The sequence below is a fragment of the Salvelinus fontinalis genome, chromosome 36, assembly GCF_029448725.1.
Source record: "Salvelinus fontinalis isolate EN_2023a chromosome 36, ASM2944872v1, whole genome shotgun sequence".
In the NCBI taxonomy this organism is placed as follows: domain Eukaryota; kingdom Metazoa; phylum Chordata; class Actinopteri; order Salmoniformes; family Salmonidae; genus Salvelinus; species Salvelinus fontinalis.
In genome coordinates this window covers 6,906,608-6,926,439 of record NC_074700.1, presented here as the reverse complement: position 1 = coordinate 6,926,439, position 19,832 = coordinate 6,906,608, and the positions used below count along the sequence as shown (strand labels likewise).

At 39.3% G+C, this 19,832-nt stretch overlaps 1 protein-coding gene and 1 long non-coding RNA gene across 2 annotated transcripts in view; one reads left to right on the top strand and one right to left on the bottom strand.

The window, feature by feature from the left end:
* LOC129835111 (uncharacterized) overlaps positions 1 to 18,778 on the top strand; it is a 20,082-nt gene extending 1,304 nt beyond the window's left edge. The window contains exons 2-3 of the long non-coding RNA XR_008756380.1: positions 18,356 to 18,511; positions 18,660 to 18,778. This is a non-coding gene — a long non-coding RNA (uncharacterized LOC129835111). The remainder of the gene's footprint in view (positions 1 to 18,355; positions 18,512 to 18,659) is intronic.
* Positions 7,089 to 19,832, bottom strand: LOC129835108 (zinc finger protein with KRAB and SCAN domains 7-like). The gene is made up of 2 exons (XM_055900497.1): positions 19,299 to 19,832; positions 7,089 to 9,175 (listed from the first exon to the last, which is right to left on the bottom strand). The coding sequence occupies exons 1-2, from the start codon at positions 19,594 to 19,596 to the stop codon at positions 8,223 to 8,225; spliced, it is 1,251 nt and encodes a 416-aa protein (XP_055756472.1). The 5' UTR covers positions 19,597 to 19,832; the 3' UTR covers positions 7,089 to 8,222.

Below are 19,832 nucleotides of genomic sequence, written 5' to 3'. Positions count from 1 at the left end.
GGTGGTGTAAAGTACTTAAGTAAAAATACTTTAAAGTAGTACTACTTAAGTAGTGTTTTGGGGTATCTGTACTTTACTTTACTATTTATATTTTTGTCCCGTGTCCTGCAACCAAACAATCATTTTCCGCATTTTATCAACAAATACAACAACACATTTTGGAAGAAAAGTTTATTTATTCCATATTTATATATATATATATTATACATATATATTATATATATGTATATCTATAAATATATATATAAGGATGTGTTAGCCTAAGCTTACTAGTTACGTTAAACACTTCTCCAATCATTGTGGAGATCTGATATTCTGCGCAGTGCAACATGAGATGTTGGTCAATGTCATATGCCTATCATCAACCAATCATATTTCTGAAATCCTTTCAGGCTAAATTTGAAGAGGACCGTTAGTCCTCATAATTTACAAAAATCCTGCTTATGATTTAAGAGCTCTTAAATTAAGTAAATAGCCATATTATACTGAAAGATATAATTTAATAAAATGTGTGACTGAGGCTCTCTATGTGCTTTAGCACCCAATCCCTTTCTCCCTACCTACCTATCAGTGGTGTAAAGTACTTAAGTAAAACTACTTTAAAGTAGTATTAGGCTACTTAAGTAGTTTTTTGGGGTAACTTTTACTTTTGCTACACTACATTCCTAAAGAAAATATGTACTTTTAACTCCCATACATTTTCCCTGACACCAACCTGCTCAGGCAGGACAGCAATATGGACCAATTCAGGCGCCTATAAATATAATGCTTTGTAATCCCCACTGCATCTGATCGGGCAGACTCACTAAACACAAATACTGCATTTGTTAATTACGTCTGAGTGTGCTTGTCTTACATAAATAAAATAACACCAAGAATATCGTGCCATCTAATTAAGGAATTTGCTGTATAGCATTTCCTTTTACTGACAATTGAGTACTTTTTCCACCACTGTATTGAAGTACATTTAAAACCAGATACTTTTAGACTTTTTTTTACTCAAATTGAATTTTACTGGGTGACTTTTACTTTTATTTGAGTCATTTAATTATTATTAAGGTATCTTTACTTTTACTTAAGTATGACAATTGATACGTTTCTTTAGTCACTCCCATATATTCACAGAGTTTCATAAACCAGCCACACGTGTGGGCTCTTGTTTCTGCATCACCACATTTTGCGTGAGGAAAAATAATAGGCTAGGTGCGCTTAAATTACCTCGTTCAAAGCAGCGGGAGTGCACAGGAGCGTCGCTACTGCACTTCTCACAGTGGTGTTCGTTTAGTAAGTTAGAGCAATGCTGAATCAATGTCTTGGAAGATCACATAATGATTAATTAGTCAAACTGATTCATGTAGACTACACTGTCCCGCAAAATCATCCTGTTGTCCCACATTTGGATATTTTAAATGTGGTCACTCTAATGATAAGTGAGGTCTGTGATATCTTTAAGATAGCCTGCACATTGCCTCTGGAACACCTTAGAGGTCCTCTTCTGTCATCTCTCCAGATGGACAGAAATCTTCTTCATCAGCAACACTGTGCTGCTCAGATGTGGGATGTTACTCAAAATGCATACTACCGTGCTCCGAGCACGCAAATTGGAGCACAGGACGGTCGGAGTATGAGTCCAAATCAAATAATGCATAACAGAGCATGGAGGGCACTTCTCGAATGTATACTCCGTTTGTACATATTTTGAAGCATGCCTCAATGCAAGCTTCAACGGAAAGTATGCAAAGAAATATGATGCAACCACATAAAAATGACACACATTTTCTTCAAATCAATGGCGGTGTGATGAAATAACTCGATCTAGTGGAATACGACGATACCAGCGCTTATTTCAGAGAGCGCTCCGGAAGCAGCGCCCCCAGTGGGCAGAGCTAGGTTTATTGGATAGGGACACGTTTTTAATACAAGAAAAAAGCTTCTCATTTTAGAGGAAGGTCTCCACCCAATTCTCTCCAAGTTCTGATCACTTTGAGGTTTTTGGTATCTGGAATCTTTCATCGTGAAACTGGTAATTTGTGTGGTGCCAGTGAAGCAACTGTGTGTAAAATAGTTCACAAAGTCTGCAGGGTCATTTGTGAACTGAGGAGTCTTTACATAAAGTTTCCTGATGCTGCTTGCCAAGTCAACTATAAAGTGCAATTCTATGAATATGGGCACTTCCCAGGAGTGATTGGCTGTATAGATGGATGTCATGTTCCCATCAAGTGTCCATCAACTCCTGATGCTGAGTACAGGAACCGTAAGAACTGGTTTTCCATCAATGTATGCACTCCTAATTTAAAGTTTTCAAACATAGTTGCCTGTTGGAAAGGTGCACCTCAAGATTCAAGGATTTTTCTCAACTCTTCATTGTGTGTTCAGTTTCAGAGAGGACAGCATAGTGGACTACTACTTGGTGACAGTGGATATGGTCAGAGTAACTTTTTATTCACTCCATACATAAATCCCACAACAGCTGAGCAGCAAAGATACAACCGAGCTCCGGACGAGAGGGATGGTCGAGCATATGTTTGGAGTATGAAAAAATTGATTCCAGTGTTTCCGCAATACACTTGGTTTCAAGCTAAGATGATACTGCAAGGTGATCATTGCTAGAGCTGTGCTGCACAACTACCTGAAGCAGCATTGCTGTGGAAGATCAGGATCAAGCAGATGGCAAATTGCAGCTAATGATAGTAAGGATTTGTACAGTCAGCCACTTGTATGAACACATAAATTGGTTTATAGAACAGCACATGATTAGAACACAGAAATTAGTTATAAGAATAACACAAACATAAAAATTTCCCTTACAACCTCAAGGAGAATAAGGCAAGGAAACAGCCCATGTCAGACAGGCTGTAACGGCTGTCTAATGCCTCCTCCTCGGATGAGGAGGAGGAGTAAGGGTCGGTCCAAAACGCAGCGTTGTATGCAGACATAATGGAATTTATTAAAGAAAGACGAAAGACGAAAACTCTTACACAAACTACAAAACAACAAACGTAGACAGACCTGAACTTGAGAACTTACATAATGACACGAAGAACGCACAAACAGGAAAGACTAGCCAAACGAAACAGTCCCGTGTCGTGCAACAGACACAGGAACAATCACCCACCAACAAACAGTGAGAACAGCCTACCTTAATATGGTTCTCAATCAGAGGAATCGTCAAACACCTGCCTCTAATTGAGAACCATATCAGGCAACACCTTTAACCCCACATAGAAACACATAACATAGACTACCCACCCAACTCACGTCCTGACCAACTAAACAAAGTTAAACAAAGGAAAATAAGGTCAGGAACGTGACACAGGCCCATCTTTTTAAAGAAACAAAGTATTTAAATCTCTAGTTGAGTTAAAATAAGTCGTTTTGTTCTGGTCTCACAATAATCCAAAAAATTGCAGTAAACAGCGCCAAACCTCCGTAAGAAAACACAAACCTTCGAAGAAAACACAATTTAATTATATTTCTATTTGAGAAAAATACGTAGTTTTGTTGTGATCACAAGAAAATTCAATTATTTCAGGTAAAGAGCCGCACAGTCAGGCAGACATCTGAATGTTCTATCACAAAGTGAGAACAATTAGTTTCCCTGGCTGATATTGCTTCTACTTAGAAGTAAGAGTAAATTAATAGATGACATTCACTGCTATAAACCTGTCTCCAATATAATCGCATAATTTACACAGACCAACCGTGGACCATGGTCTGTTTTGTTAACGAGCTCAGTGTATTCCAAAGACTTGTGGTAACCAGATGATCACAATAATTTAGGTAACATAGTAAACGACGCCACCTCTGGTATGTTCTATTGTGAACTGTCTGGGACTCGTTGTTGTTTCCCTCTTTACTACTCAAATATATTTTACTTATGAAGTCAAAGACGAAATTAACTGCAATATATTGGTCTCAAATATATTAGCACAACTAGGGTACACAGAACAATGGCGAACCCACTCCTCTTTGAGACCGATAGGAAAGTCTAGGCTCAAGCAAAGATATTATCTCCAATGCATTTTCTTTGTACATACGAAAGCGGTCTCGAACAGGTATTTCATCAAAGTAATTTAATGGATTACTCCTATCCACAAGTACTCGTTTGGTTGGCCTCTGTAGTGCATGTTGTTCTTCATTTAGATATTCCAAATAGTCCCTGCTCCCTCACAAACAGCACTAATCAGAAGTTAAACCTGCCTCTTTAATGGATTAATTTAAGCCTCAATTTAGTCCTAGAGTAGTTCTAATCCTCACTCTTGCAATCGGCTTTGTTTAATCCAGAACAGGCTAAATCTACGACTATTTTAAGATAAATCTGTGCAAGTCGCTTTGAGTTAAAACAGCTCAAACAGGCATTTTATTCTGGGACTAGGTTTAAGCCTTGTCTGTGAAACCAAGACATCGGAAGGAAATGTTGTCAATTCACATCTCATATATTGTCTGATTATGATATTTTATCTTGATACGTTAATAAACACACGCTGTGTTAATTTTGGCATGGTTACCTGCCTAAAATGCCGACTGTAGTGTGCGTAAATCATAAGCCCATAGTAAATCAATAGATAACTGGTTAGCTACTACTGTTAGCTAGCCAGACAGCCACAAATAATTATTAGCTAGCTACCCACGAAGAATTGACATCTACCTTGGATAACATTGGTTTTAGGTCATTTTAAATGTGTTTTGTTTTTGCTTGTTAAAATGTTTTGCAAGTCAGCAATCAAGTTTTAAAGATGTATAACTTTAAAAATACAGAAATACAAAACGCAGCATCATATGAGGCAAAATGCATCATACCATTTTGTATTTCTGTACGTTATATATCTTAACTTGAATGCTGACATGCAAAACACTTTGGGACTATATCAACAATGGACTAATTAAACAAATACCAACAGATAGTTTTTGTGGAGAATTTTCCTGTAAATGCTTCCCTTAAATGTATTTTTACTTTCAATTTTGTACACCAGCTTGAAACACCTGAAAATACAATACTTTTGTTTTTGAAAATATATTTCACAGCGGTTTAGATGGTACAATGATTCTCTACACCAGGGGTGTCAAACTCATTCCATGGAGGGCCTAGTGTATGCTGGTTTTAGTTTTTTTCCTTTCAATTAAGACCTAGACAACCAGGTGTAGGGAATTCCTTACTAATTAGTGACCTTAATTCATCAATCAAGTACAAGGGAGGAGCGAAAACCTGCAGACCTGCAGACACTCGAACCTCCATGGAATGAGTTTGAAACATTATCTAGACTATACATTACTTGTTTTGTCACAAAACTGAAATTAGGCAATCTATTAGAATTTTAGCAACCAGGAAATGGCTGAGTGATTTATGCATATTGCACCTTCAATGTGACAGGCTCAGCGATGTTAGAACTTTGAAGGTCGTGTCGTGTAGGCCTGGGCATTAGGCAACCTGTAGCAATGTGTTGAATGGATTCCACGATCTGGCTTGAGCGAGTGCTCGGCTTGTTCTCGAATCTGTGTGTTTCTCAAAATGCATACTACCGTGTTCCGAGCAAGCAAACTTCAAGCACGGGAGGGTCGGAGCATGAGTCCAAATCAAAGTATTCGACACAGAGCACTTCTCGGATGCGTAATCCGTTTGTACACATTTCGAAGCATACATCTATGCAAGCTTCAATGAAAAGTATGGACAGAAATTTGACGCAACCATGTAAAAAATTACGCTAAATGTATTGAAAGCAATGGCGGACATTATTTGAGCTAAAGCGAGAGAAAATAAACTCCGGAATGAAATGTTGCACATTCACCTCTCATATGTTGCCTGACTACAATATTCTGTCTTGTCCTGTTGAAATGTGAATTTGCCTCCCAATGTCTGTTGGAAAGCAGACTGAACCAGGTTTTCCTCTAGGATTCTGCCTGTACTTAGCTCTATTGTTTTTTTTATCCCAAAAAAGGCCAATCATACCCATAACAATCATGCAGTCACCACCATGCTTGAAAATATGAAGAGTGGTACTCTTCATGATGTGATGTGTTGGATTTACTCCATAACTTTATGTCCTGAACACAGTGTTCATTTCATTGACAAATTTTTTACTTTAGTGTCTTATTTTTATTCTGTACAAGCTTCCTTCTTTTCACTCTGTCATTTAGGTTAGTATTGTGGAGTAACTACAATGTTGTTGATCCATCCCCAGTTTTCTCCTAACACAGCCATTAAACTCTGTAACTGTTTTAAATTCACCATTGGCCTCATGGTACAATCCGTGAGCAGTTTCCTTCCTCTCCGGCAACTGAGTTAGGAAGAACGCCTGTATGTTTGTAGTGACTGGGTGTTTTGACAAACCACCCAAAATGTAATTAATAACTTGACCATGCTCCAAGGGATATTCAATGTCACTTTTTTTTTTTTTTTTTTTTTACCCATCTACCAATAGGTGCCCTCCCTGGTCTTTGTGTTTGAAATTCACTGCCTGATTGAGGGACCTTACAGATAATTGTGGAAGAACATGTGGTAAAAGTCAAGTGGTGTGAATACTGTATATAAACCCTGGATTGCTGAAGCTATGTATTGGCCAATGAATGGCTTTGAAACCTCCGGTCTGCCATATTGGCACTCCTCAGAAAAGCAATCCTCCATAGAAATTAATGAAATTCTTCAGTATTTCATTTAAATGTTGGAAGGACAAAATGACATGTATTTAACTATTCTTTGTAGCACTTTCTAAAAATTATACCTGAAATTAAATGGATTTTATATATATATATATTTTTTTGCTTAGCTCACAAAGTAATTTAAACATTTGCATTCAGATGTCTGTAATATAATAAACGTGGCAAAAATAAATGTAGACATTAATAAATGCCTTTCTATAGCTTCCAAAATATTTTTTTTTACAATGGTGGGGGGTGCCAAGATGGAGGCACGATGGGTTCAAAACAGCATGCCGTGTCAGTAATATAGTGTACATATATAAATCAGTGTGTAACAGGTTCCAAGTGATATGAATTGCAAAAATGTAAAATCCCAAAAGGTACAAAAATGATAAAATAGCAGGTAAATTAAATCCAAATGAAACTGTAGAAAACTGAAGCTCTAAATGGTGTTTTCCAGTTTCTATCAAATAACATTTTATTGGTCACATACACATGGTTAGCAGATGTTATTGCGAGTGTAGTGAAATGCTTGCGCTTCTAGTTTCGACAGTGCAGTAATATCTAACAATTCCACACAACTACCTCATACACATAAAACTAAGTAAAGGAATGGAATAAGAATGCACACATATAAATATATGGATGATCAATGACAGAGTGGCATAGGCAAGATGCAATAGATGGTATAAAACACAGTATATATATATCAAGCCCCAATCAGCTGTCCTAATTAGCTCAACCACAGATTATCCATTATATTGTCCAGATACTCAAGTGGCCGCTTTAACAATGAAAATAAATGTCTTCAAAAATGGTAGGTAGTCGGGAGGAGGCAAGACCAGGTGGGACAATTGTAGCCAATGAGAGGGCAGATACGTGTGTAAACAACAGGCAAAACTCCGATATAAAGTTGCCGGGATGTCACGTGTCCTACTTACGTTAGTACACTCCTAACAATTTAAGCATTACAACACGTATATTATATCAAATGCAAATGGAGCAAATAATCCATTAATGTTTTTGTTTACCAGATTCAAAACTCTCTCATTGATCTCCATACAAAAACTCCTGGCCTGGTTTCCATACATTAAATAAGCATTTCTACATAATTCTAGATCCTTCTCCACAATCATAAATCAACCAAGCTATTTTATATACATTTCCAATATATTTACTTTTCTATACACAATATAGCTCTTATGAGTACACAAATTAACTAAAATAAATCAAACTAAATTCAAGAGGTTAAGGTTAAGTCAAGAAATGTACATTTTATACATTTTTTGAATAGTTTACATTTTTAAATATCAAAATCATATAGCAAGCAATATCTAAAGGTTTATACTTGTATCCGATCAATCAAAGTTCATAATCAAAATAAAATACACTTTAAGATTTTAAACAAATTTGTGCTGGAAAAAACCCATCTTTCAGACAATTAGGTTTCATGTGGCATGAACAAAACACTTTCTCAGTCAAAAACATAACTCAGAACACAGTCTCTAGTAGCTCATGTGATTTCAAGTGCTCTAATTGTCCAAAACTATTTCCACACTGGGAGTATTGTATTTTTTACATTTTTATTATGGATCCCCATTAGCAGCTGCCCTTCCTGGGGTTTTCTTCTCCCGTGTATGTATCCTCTGATGTGATTTCAGGCTCCCTAACTGGGTAAAACCCTTTCCGCAATGCGAGCATTGGTAAGGCTTCTCTCCTGTGTGTGTTCTTTCATGTGTTTTCAGGCTCCCTACTTGGGTAAAACCCTTTCCACAATGGGAGCATTGATAAGGCTTCTCCCCTGTGTGTGTTCTTTCATGCACTTTTAGATGCCCCAATTGTCCAAAACCCTTTTCACAATGGGAGCACTGGTAAGGCATCTCTCCTGTGTGTGTTCTTTCATGTACTTTTAAATGCCCCAACTGTCCAAAACCCTTTCCACAATGGGAGCAGTGGTAAGGCTTCTCTCCCGTGTGCGTTCTCTCATGGTTGTTCAGATTCCCCAACAGGGGAAAGCTCTTTCCACAGTGGGAACAGTGGTAAGGCTTCTCACCTGTGTGTGTCCTCTCATGCGTTTTCAAGCTACCTAACCAGGTAAAAGTTTTTCCACATTGTGAGCAGTGGTAAGGCTTCTCTCCTGTGTGTATTCTTTCATGCTCTTTCAGGTCCCTTGACCGGGTAAAACTGGTTCCACACTGAGAGCAGTGGTAAGGCTTCACTCCAGAGTGTATTTTCTCATGTGTTTTTAAGGTCCCTAATTGGGTAAAACTGGTTCCACACTGAGAGCAGTGGTAAGGTTTTTCTCCTGTGTGTATTCTCTCATGTACTTTTAGCTTCCCTAACCAGCAGAAACTCTTAGTACACTGCAAACATTGGAAAGGCTTTTCTGCTGTGTGTGTCCTCTCATGCTCTTTTAGGTTTCGTAACTTAGTAAAACTCTTTCCACACTGGGAGCAATGGTGTGGTCTTGCTGGTTTGGATGTCTTTGGGTCTGGTTCCACTGAAGGACTCATCCCGTGGTGAGAGTCTGGTTTCTCTCCTGTAAAAAGACAGTATTTAGATAAATAGACTTGAACGTCTCCGCCACATTATAAAACTGTCTTCCAATTAGGTTTAATCCAGTACTAGATCAGTTTACACAAAATGTCCATAATTGTTTTAACTTGGTGGCCCTTAAAATGATAATAATGTAGAACTTAAAATGTGATCTTTCTCTTGAAAATGTGATCTGTACACATAACTAATATCTAAAGTATTAATAGCACAAATATTTGTAGGAAATCAAAAGGGAAGAAATTTTGAAAAAGTAATTGGTATAGCTTTGGTAAGAGAGGTCAGAAAACCCGACACACTTGTCTGTAGATCTGTAGGTTTTATGGACAGTGAGTTATTGAAAATTAGACCCATAACTGGAAATACAATGGGGCAAAAAAGTATTTAGTCAGCCACCAATTGTGCAAGTTGTCCCACTTAAAAAGATGAGAGAGGCCTGTAATGTTCATCATACGTACACTTCAACTATGACAGACAAAATGAGAAAAAAATCCAGAAAATCACATTGTAGGATTTTTAATGAATTTATTTGCAAATTATGGTGGAAAATAAGTATTTGGTCAATAACAAAAGTTTTTCAATACTTTGTTATATACCCTTTGTTGGCAATGACAGAGGTCAAACGTGTTCTGTAAGTCTTCACAAGGTTTTCACACACTGTTGCTGGTATTTTGGCCCATTCCTCCATGCAGATCTCCTCTACAGCAGTGATGTTTTGGGGCTGTTGCTGGGCAACACGGACTTTCAACTCCCTCCAAAGATTTTCTATGGAGTTGAGATCTGGAGACTGGCTAGGCCACTCCAGGACCTTGAAATGCTTCTTACGAAGCCACTCCTTCGTTGCCCGGGCGGTGTGTTTGGGATCATTGTCATGCTGAAAGACCCAGCCACGTTTCATCTTCAATGCCCTTGCTGATGGAAGGAGGTTTTCACTCAAAATCTCACGATACATGGCCTCATTCATTCTTTCCTTTACACGGATCAGTCGTCCTGGTCCCTTTGCAGAAAAACAGCCCCAAAGCATGATGTTTCCACCCCCATGCTTCACAGTAGGTATGGTATTCTTTGGATGCAATTCAGCATTCTTTGTCCTCCAAACACGACGAGTTGAGTTTTTACCAAAAAGTTATATTTTGGTTTCATCTGACCATATGACATTCTTCCAATTTTCTTCTGGATCATCCAAATGCTCTCTAGCAAACTTCAGATGGGCCTGGACATGTACTGGCTTAAGCAGGGTGACACGTCTGGCACTGCAGGATTTGAGTCCCTGGCGGCGTAGTGTGTTACTGATGGTAGGCTTTGTTACTTTGGTCCCAGCTCTCTGCAGGTCATTCACTAGGTCCCCCCGTGTGGTTCTGGGATTTTTGCTCACCGTTCTTGTGATCATTTTGACCCCACGGGGTGAGATCGTGCGTGGAGCCCCAGATCGAGGGAGATTATCAGTGGTCTTGTATGTCTTCCATTTCCTAATAATTGCTCCCACAGTTGATTTCTTCAACTCAAACTGCTTACCTATTGCAGATTCAGTCTTCCCAGCCTGGTGCAGGTCTACAATTTTGTTTCTGGTGTCCTTTGACAGCTCTTTGGTCTTGGCCATAGTGGAGTTTGGAGTGTGACTGTTTGAGGTTGTGGACAGGTGTCTTTTATACTGATAACAAGTTCAAACAGGTGCCATTAATACAGGTAACGAGTGGAGGACAGAGGAGCCTCTTAAAGAAGAAGTTACAGGTCTGTGAGAGCCAGAAATCTTGCTTGTTTGTAGGTGACCAAATACTTATTTTTCACCATAATTTGCAAATAAATTCATTAAAAATCCTACAATGTGATTTTCTGGATTTTTTTCTTCTCATTTTGTCTGTCATAGTTGAAGTGTACCTATGATGAAAATTACAGGCCTCTCTCATCTTTTTAAGTGGGAGAATTTGCACAATTGGTGGCTGACTAAATACTTTTTTGCCCCACTGTACAGAAATATATGCCTGAAAAAGTGTTCTAACTGATGGGATACACAAGCTACATTCCTTGCCAAATGACATCAGTATTATCACAAATTCAAAATGGACTGGTTGATTGAAGTAGGGAAATATGTGTTCCGACAACAGGCTGCAGTTTTGGAATAATTGCGTCCTGTCTATTTTCAACTGAGGCTACTTTGCGAACAAAGACAGGCTCCACACTAAAAATATACAAAAACATTAGTTTGATAAAGATGAAGAGCGTATTTTCCATCAGAACCATTAAGCCTTTTCACCAAACTGATGTCGTTGCTGTAATTTATCACCATGCAGTGTTCAATGTGGAATTCTTAATCCATTTGGAAAATTCCAAAGAACCATCAAAAAAAAAAAAAAAAATGGAATGTCTGTTCATCGGAAAGAAAAACAATTTAAGTGTGTAACCCTGAAAAAATGTTTACTCGTCAAATTGAGCCCAGTTTCAAATCCTCACTCTTCGAGAATAACTGTTCCAGACGCATATGACTTCACACTGGCAACTTTATTCATTTGGAAAAATATTTGGTCATATTTTATTCTGTTATATTACATCATGTTTTTTTACTATAACATACAGGGATGCAAACTGGTGAGGGCCCAAAAAGGTGACACTTTTTTTTTGTTGCACTGAAACATTCAAAAAATCTCTTCCAGGAGGAAATGCGGGTTTTAACAAATTAAACAACAAAGAATATGATCTACATGCTCAGTTTCTGTGTGTAAAATACAAAGTGGTTAATGTGAACCTATCTCAATCCTAAAACATGTAAAGAAAGCAATCCAATGTTATTTGTTGCCTAAACTTTACTGCAAATGACACTCAAGACTTGAGAAAAAAACTATACACTAATATTGCAGTTAGCCATGACAGCCTTTATAATAGAACACTTGTTACCATGACAGCCTTTATAATAGAACACTTGTTACCATGACAGCCTTTATAATAGAACGCTTGTTACCATGACAGCCTTTATAATAGAACGCTTGTGACCCCACACATCTAAATATTGTACTTGGGGGAAAAAACATCTTGAAATAGAATGAAACAAACAGGCATTCTCTTTTATCCTCTATTTTCATGGCCACTATAGTAGACATCGATCAAGTGCACAAGGCTACATGAGCAAAAATAACATTCACGGAGTTAAAAAATATATAATCCCCCCTCACACACAAGTGTTACTGTCAAATTCAACACAACAAAATCAATATCTTTGGATTACACTGCACATTATTACATTGTACACTTTCTGTCTGTTCTACAATGTGCCAGCAGAGCATGATACCCTTTGTTGGCATAATTGATCTCTTTCAGGCAGAGAGGACACCTGGCATACCCCTTTTTATCCACTGTATTAAAAAAGTGAAAAATAGGGAAAGTGTGTGCTGTTCCTTTCACCTCTATAGTGGCATCCAGCTTAAGCCAGGCCCAGCTCCAACTACACTTGATCCCTGAATCCACTTGTTTAACAAGCAATGCCTAATTTTCACCTATTTCTCTCATTCTACCACATACTGTAGAGGGAAAACATTAGTTCATAGATAGTTCGTTAGCTAGTTAACATTTCACACAGATTTCCAGGGTCCAGTAAGCAACTAATGCATTATAACTTGAGGAACGGCAAGGTGTTGTATACCAGTTAATACTATAGCGAATTGGTTAGGTTACTAATGTTAGCTCATCTGATGTTGTAACGTTAGCTAGCTAACGTTAGCTGTCTGACTTTATTAGCCAGCTAATTTTCACACCATAAACTCAATTATTTGATCAGTTAAGTTGGCTAATGTTGCTCAACATTTCTCTGGCTAGCTAACGGAGAATTCGATCCAGCTAGCAAGATACTTAACAATGCTAACAATACTTGTTCCACCACACTCTGTCCCTCACCTCAAACTTTCCAAATGCCAGTTGTTTTTGGTTACAGCTCATGAAGTACGCTTCATCACCTTCTCACCCCTGTCTTCGTGGTTCTCACCTACCTCTTCGTTATCGTTCAGGGGACGCGCTGCTGTAACTGGCAAACTGCCATTCCACTCTCTGCTGTCTTTCCAGAGCGCGCGCTGATGCTGTAACTAGCAAATTGGTTGTCTCTTCTCTCTTCAGTCGCTTGCTGCATTCTGTTATGTGAACGATTGGCTGAGCCTTGGATACAGCCAGAATTGCGCCAAACGCGCATCACTTGTTCTCTTACAGCCAGTAGTGATCCAAAGCCGTAGGTCACCTATTTTGGATTCAAAATGGCAAGTTTTGCCGAAAGATGACTCGTTTGCATCCCTGAACATAGGTGTGGCGTGACTGTGATAAAGGCTCTGGAAATAAGAGCATCTTGTCTGCTAAATTAATAAAAACATGATGTGCCATTGCATAGCCATAGGCTTCTACAAGCAAGCACCACCGCGAGGTTACTGCCTTTTTGAAAATATAACCAGCTGATATTACCGTTTCAATAAAGGAATCTTCAACGGCACTTGCTTTTTTACTGACTGAATATACACTGTGTACAAAACAGTGTATAGAACACGTGCTCTTTCCATGACATAGACTGACCAGGTGAAAGCTTTGATCCCTTAAATCCACTTCAATAGGGGTAGATGAAGGGCGTGACACTGTTTAATAAAGATTTCTAAGCCTAGAGACAATTGAGACATGGCATGTGTATGTGTGCCATTCAGAAGGTGAATGAATGGGCAACACAAAATATATCAAATAAAAAATAAAAGACAAAATATTTAAGTGCCTTTGAACGGGGTATGGTAGTGGGCGCCAGGCACACCGGTCTGAGTGTGTCAAGAACTGCAAAGCTGATGGGTTTTTCATGCTCAACAGTTTCCCATGTGTATCAAGAATGGTCCACCACCCAAAGGACATCCAGGCAACTTGACACAACTGTGGGAAGCATTGGAGTCAATATGGGCCAGCATCCCTTTGGAACGCTGGTCCTTGCCCCGACAAATTGAGGCTGTTCTAAGGGAAATATTCTGAGGGAAATATTAGGAAGGTGTTCCTAATATTTTGTACACTCAGTGTAAATGGGGCAATTAGGAATAGTTATCTGTAATGGTTATGATAAAATAGGCATTGCTGTGCACTGTTGGCATAGATCAGGTATTCCCAAACTGGGGTACGCGCTATGCCATCGGGGGTACACCAAATAAAAATGTGATTCACATTTTCAAACAGTCCATTTAGATTTTCCAACGGGGCTATACATTTGGGTGAGTTTTTTTCTCTCGCCTGAGTAGCCTCGTTTCACTGCCAAAAATACAATTAAACCATCTAGTGTTCAGCGAAATAACAACGCAATGTCAAATACAGGTAGCCTAGTCAAATAATTAACATCCAGTCACATTAACTGTTACTCTCTCGCGGGAAACCTTCACTCTTGCACAGACATTATTAAGAAACGAAACATGCCAATTTGAAAAATAAGACCCGGGAGTTTTTTGAGCGAGACTAAAGACGACTTTTGAGTAGTAAGGCATGTATAGAAGCAACAGATACCATTAATAAGAAGGGACTAGAACCATCTTATATGGTGAGCTACCGAGTGACTTGGACAGGCAAGCGGATATGGCTGGGACAATGCTGGGGGGAAAAGCCCCAAAAACTATACAGACAATGACTTCATCAAACAACACTGTTTCACGACGCATCAGTGACATGGCAGGAGATGTTTTGAAACAATTACTGCTTCGCATACAAGCCAGTGAATTCTATGAGTCAACAGACATGGCGGGCCTGGCACAGCTCCTGGTACATGTCTGTTACGTTTATGGGGGGTCAATTAAGGAAGACATCCTCTTCTGCAAACCAATGGAAACCAGGACAATAGGAGAATATATTATTAAAGCACTGGACAGCTTTGTGACATCAAATGGACGTTGGTGGTCAAGATGTGTTGGTATTTGTACTGATGGCACAAAAGCCATGACAGGGAGACATAGTGGAGTGGTAACGCGCTTGCAAGCAGTTGCTCCCGATGCCAATTGGGTACACTGCAGCATCCACCGAGGCTCTTGCTGTCAAGGGAATGCCTGACAATTTGAAAGATGTTTTGGACACTACAGTGAAAATGGTTAACTTTGTTAACTCTACAGAGTACCTAACCCGGATCCGGGAGCACCCCCCACCTCCCCCACACTGATTAGCATCGCTAGCATAGCGTCACAATTAAATAGTAGCATCTAAATATCATTAAATCACAAGTCCAAGACACCCAATGAAAGACACAGATCTTGTGAATAAAACCACCATTTCAGATTTTTTAAATGTTTTACAGGGAAGACAAAATATGTAAATCTATTAGCTAAACACGTTAGCAAAAGACACCATTTTCTTACTCCAACAGTTTCTTACTCCATCAGGTGCTATCACCAATTCGGCTAAACTAAGATATTGATAGCCACAAACCAACAAACAAATTCATAAGATGACAGTCTGATAACATATTTATGGTATAGCATAGTTTTTTTTTTTTAAATGTGCATTTTTCAGGTATAAATCACAGTTCTACATTGCAGCTGCAATCTGATATAGTGCTGATGCAGCTAGAACAATTACAGAGACCAACGTTATATAACTAATTACTTGTCTTAAAACATTTCAGAAAAAATACACAGTGTACAGACATTGAAAGCCCAACATCTGGTGAATCCAAACAATATTTCAGATTTTTTAAATGTTTTATAGCGAAAACAAAATGTAGCGCTAAATTAGCATAACCAGGCCAGCCAGAACCAGCTGGACGCGCCCGACCAGTTCACATGCACGACAGATATATGAAATAACATCGTAAATTGGGTCTTACTATTGCTGGTCTTTCATCAGAATGTTGATCAAGGTGTCCTTAGTCCTGATGAGTCGTTCAATCCATTCACAATGGCAACTTCCCCTCTTCATTTAGCCTGGGTACTGGTCGACTGGCACGGTCCCTGTCCAAAGTTAAAAAACTCAAAGAACGGAACACGGCAAAACTCCCGAAAAAATTCTAATAATCTGATTAAACTATATTGAAAAAACATACATTACGGTGATATGGTCACATGTATCAAACAAACTTCGAGACGGAGATAGTTTTCATCCGTAACGTCAGCATAGCAAAAGACAATGGCTTCTCTAAAACGCGCATCTCAGAAAACCGGAAGTTGTCGGTCACGCTAAAGAAATAGGTCTTATTTCACGTCAGTACAAGATAAACAAAAAATTTCTCCTCTGACGTCTTCCTGACACCTAGAGGAAGAAGAAGGAAGTGTGTTTCGGGTCATAGGTGGCGTGACCATATATAGGCAGAGCGTTGAAGCGAGCATACACATCTTGCAATCTTCTTCTGGCTCAGGGAAAGTGCTGTGAAATGACCTGTGTTTCACTCAGAGACAAAATTGGAACGGTTTTAGAAACCATAGCTTGTTTTCTATCCAATGGTATATGGTTATATGCATATAGTAACAGCAATAATTGAATAAGAGGCAGTTTAATCTGTAGAGGCAATTATGCTAATGCGAAACAGCACCCCCTGTATTCTCAAGAAGTTTTAAAGCAAGGTCCCTGAACTCTCATGTATTTTCTGTATTATGCAATGATATGGGCAGCGACCATGTAACGCTTTTACAACATACAGAAGTGCGCTGGTTATCAAGGGGCAAAGTATTGACACTTTTTTTAATTGAGAGCTTAACATTTTCTTTACTGACCATAATTTTCACTTGTCTGACTGCTTTTTCTCGCCTGAATGATCTGAATCTAGCATTACAGGAACTCTCCGCAACTATATTCAATGTGTGGGACAAAATTGATTAAGAAGTTGGATCTCTTCTCTGTCCGCACTAACAACGACAACACACAGGTCTTTCCATCATTGTATGATTTTATGTGTGCAAATGAACTCAAGCTTACGGACAATGTCAAATGTGATATAGTGAAGCACCTGAGTGAGCTGGGTGCGCAATTACGCAGGTACTTTCCCGAAACGGATGACACAAACAACTGGATTCGTTATCCCTTTCATGCCCTGCCTCCAGTCCACTTATCGCTATCTGAACAAGAGAGCCTCATCGAAATTGCAACAAGCGGTTCTGTGAAAATTGAATTTAATCAGAAGCCACTGCCAGATTTCTGGATTGGGCTGCGCTCAGAGTTTCTTGCCTTGGCAAGTCGCGCTGTTAAGACACTGATGCCCTTTGCAACCACGTACCTATGTGAGAGTGGATTCTCGGCCCTCACTAGAATGAAAACTAAATACAGACACAGACTGTGTGTGGAAAATGATTTAAGACTGAGACTCTCTCCAATACAACCCAACATTGCAGAGTTATGTGCATCCATTCAAGCACACCCTTCTCATTAACCTGTGATGAGTTAATCACAATTTTTGATGAACAAGTAAGGTTTTATATGTAAGATGGCTAAATAAAGAGCAATATTATTGATTATTATTATTTGTGCCCTAGTCCTATAAGAGCTCTTTGTCACTTCCCACGAGCCGGGTTGTGACCAAAACTCACACTCATTCTTATGTTTAATAAATGTATCGTATAGGGTGTGTGTGTGTGACAGGTTTACAATGATGGCAAAGAACAACATTTGAGAGTGCGCTGACCCTGATGCTAGAGGGGGTACGCAGCTGGAGGTTGAATGTTTGAAAGGGTACGGGACTATAAAAAGTTTGGGAACCACTGGCATAGATAAATGCGTTATTTATTTGTTTTTCAGTGCAAAACTTTTCTTTAAGTACTCGAACAGTCAAATGCCCATCCCTAGTTATAGGTAAAGATTACTAAAATATGGTATAGTACAACCTTGTAGCTACTGTTGTCCCGTCTCAGCAGCTACAAGCAGAGGCTAAGCCCCCTACAGGGTAATCCCATTACTGAAGACCATACAGATTAAAACCAGTGGAAAATTCCCGATGGCGCGTGAAGCCGTATTTGAATTCGAAGCACTCCATATTGCTGAATGGGTCTGAATGACAGACGCCCATCAAACGCAGTGTCCCCACGCTCCATGCTCCCCCCTCTACCCCTCTGTGGACATCAATGCACATACGCCACACTACGTAGCTATATTTGTATATTTATATTTTTCAGGGAACTTGATCATTTGTGTGTAGAAGTGGGAGAGTCTGTATCTGTGTATGATGGTGTTGGAGAGTAATCGAACTGTCTGTCCCCAGGTTTCACTTCTCTAATCCTGGCTGCTATAGCGGGTCATGTTGGCGTGGTGGAGATCCTGTTGGGTAGAGGGGACATCGAAGCCCAGTCTGAGAGAACCCAGTCTGAGAACCAAAAACGCACCTCTCTCCCTGGCCTGCTCTGTAGGAAGACAAGAGGTGCTGCTCTTCACATAAACACATTCTTCCCTGAACACCACATCAGTGTATTGTGGAAATTCATTAGAGTTAAGTTCATTAGAGTTAGAGTTTGATACATTGAATGTTAATATTGTGAACACGTTATATATTTTACCTCCCGTTTCAGGAAGTGATGTCACTGAGTACTGCCCCTATATGTAGGACCTTCCATCCCCATCTGGGAAATGGATGCCTGATGAAGACCTAAGGTTCCAAACGTTTTTATAAATAAAATCACCTGGGAGCATGAGCAGCAGTGTGTGTGTGTTTTCCTTTCTTTTTTATATACTGGTTTACCCACTTCATATGTATATACTACTGTATTGTAATGAAACGGCAGGGAGCAGGCCTCGAACCCTCAACCTTCTAGCCCGAAGTCCAGCGCGCTATCGGCAGAGTCGATATCCGCGCTTATAAACCCAGGGTCGTTACAGGATTATAGTTGAGGCCTATCCTATTTAACTATTGGTGTACATATACTATCCTTCAGATATACTACATATTCTATCCATAATGTCTATACATCCCATCATATACACACACACACACACACACACACACACACACACACACGCACACACACACACACACTCACTCACTCCGGGATCCGACATTGCTCTTCCTAATATTTCTTAATTGCATTATTTTATTTTTTAGATGTGTGTGTGTATGGTATTGCCCCTCTCATCGCAGGGCCTTCCGCTGGAGGTATTGATGAGCAAACTCCGAATATCCAAAGTGAAAACAAATTTACGGCATTACTTACTGGTGTTAATCGGATCTCCTGCCTCCTCTTCCTCATTCAATGTGACAGTAATCTCCCCTTCCTCCTTCACTCCAAAAACGGCACCATTCTCTTTCACTCTGAATGCGTCAACATCCTCTTTCACTGAAACGTCTTTCTCTTCTTCTTTCAATGTAACATCCTCACCTTCTATTTCGTTTTTTACTGTGACGTTCTCCTCTTCACTTTCTTCTTTCACGACAATATTTAGCCACATACCCTCTTTCTTCGTCCAGCAGACCTCTTTTTTAGAAGGGAGAGAGAAGCTGGGTGAGCTCATGGTCGGAGATGCTAGCTTAGCGACTAGCTTAAATTAGTGCTACTGCTAACTTAACCAGCCTGGGGGTCTGCTTGAAACAACGTAATATGAAATTAAATGGGGTAACACAAAGACACGGCAGGAGTGTGTTTAAAACACAGTGAATAATATACACCAAAACAGTCTAATGACCTTAAACGTTTCGGTTGTTGGCTAGCAAGCTACAGATGTTGCTGACTAGCTGCTGTTCTTCTTCT

Excerpts from the sequence above, each read along its gene's own strand:
- LOC129835108 (XM_055900497.1), bottom strand. The coding sequence starts at position 19,596 with ATGAGCTCACCCAGCTTCTCTCTCCCTTCTAAAAAAGAGGTCTGCTGG. Across the intron at positions 9,176-19,298 it reads AGGAGATCCGATTAACACCA|GAGAGAAACCAGACTCTCAC; the intron begins GTAAGTAATGCC and ends GTCTTTTTACAG.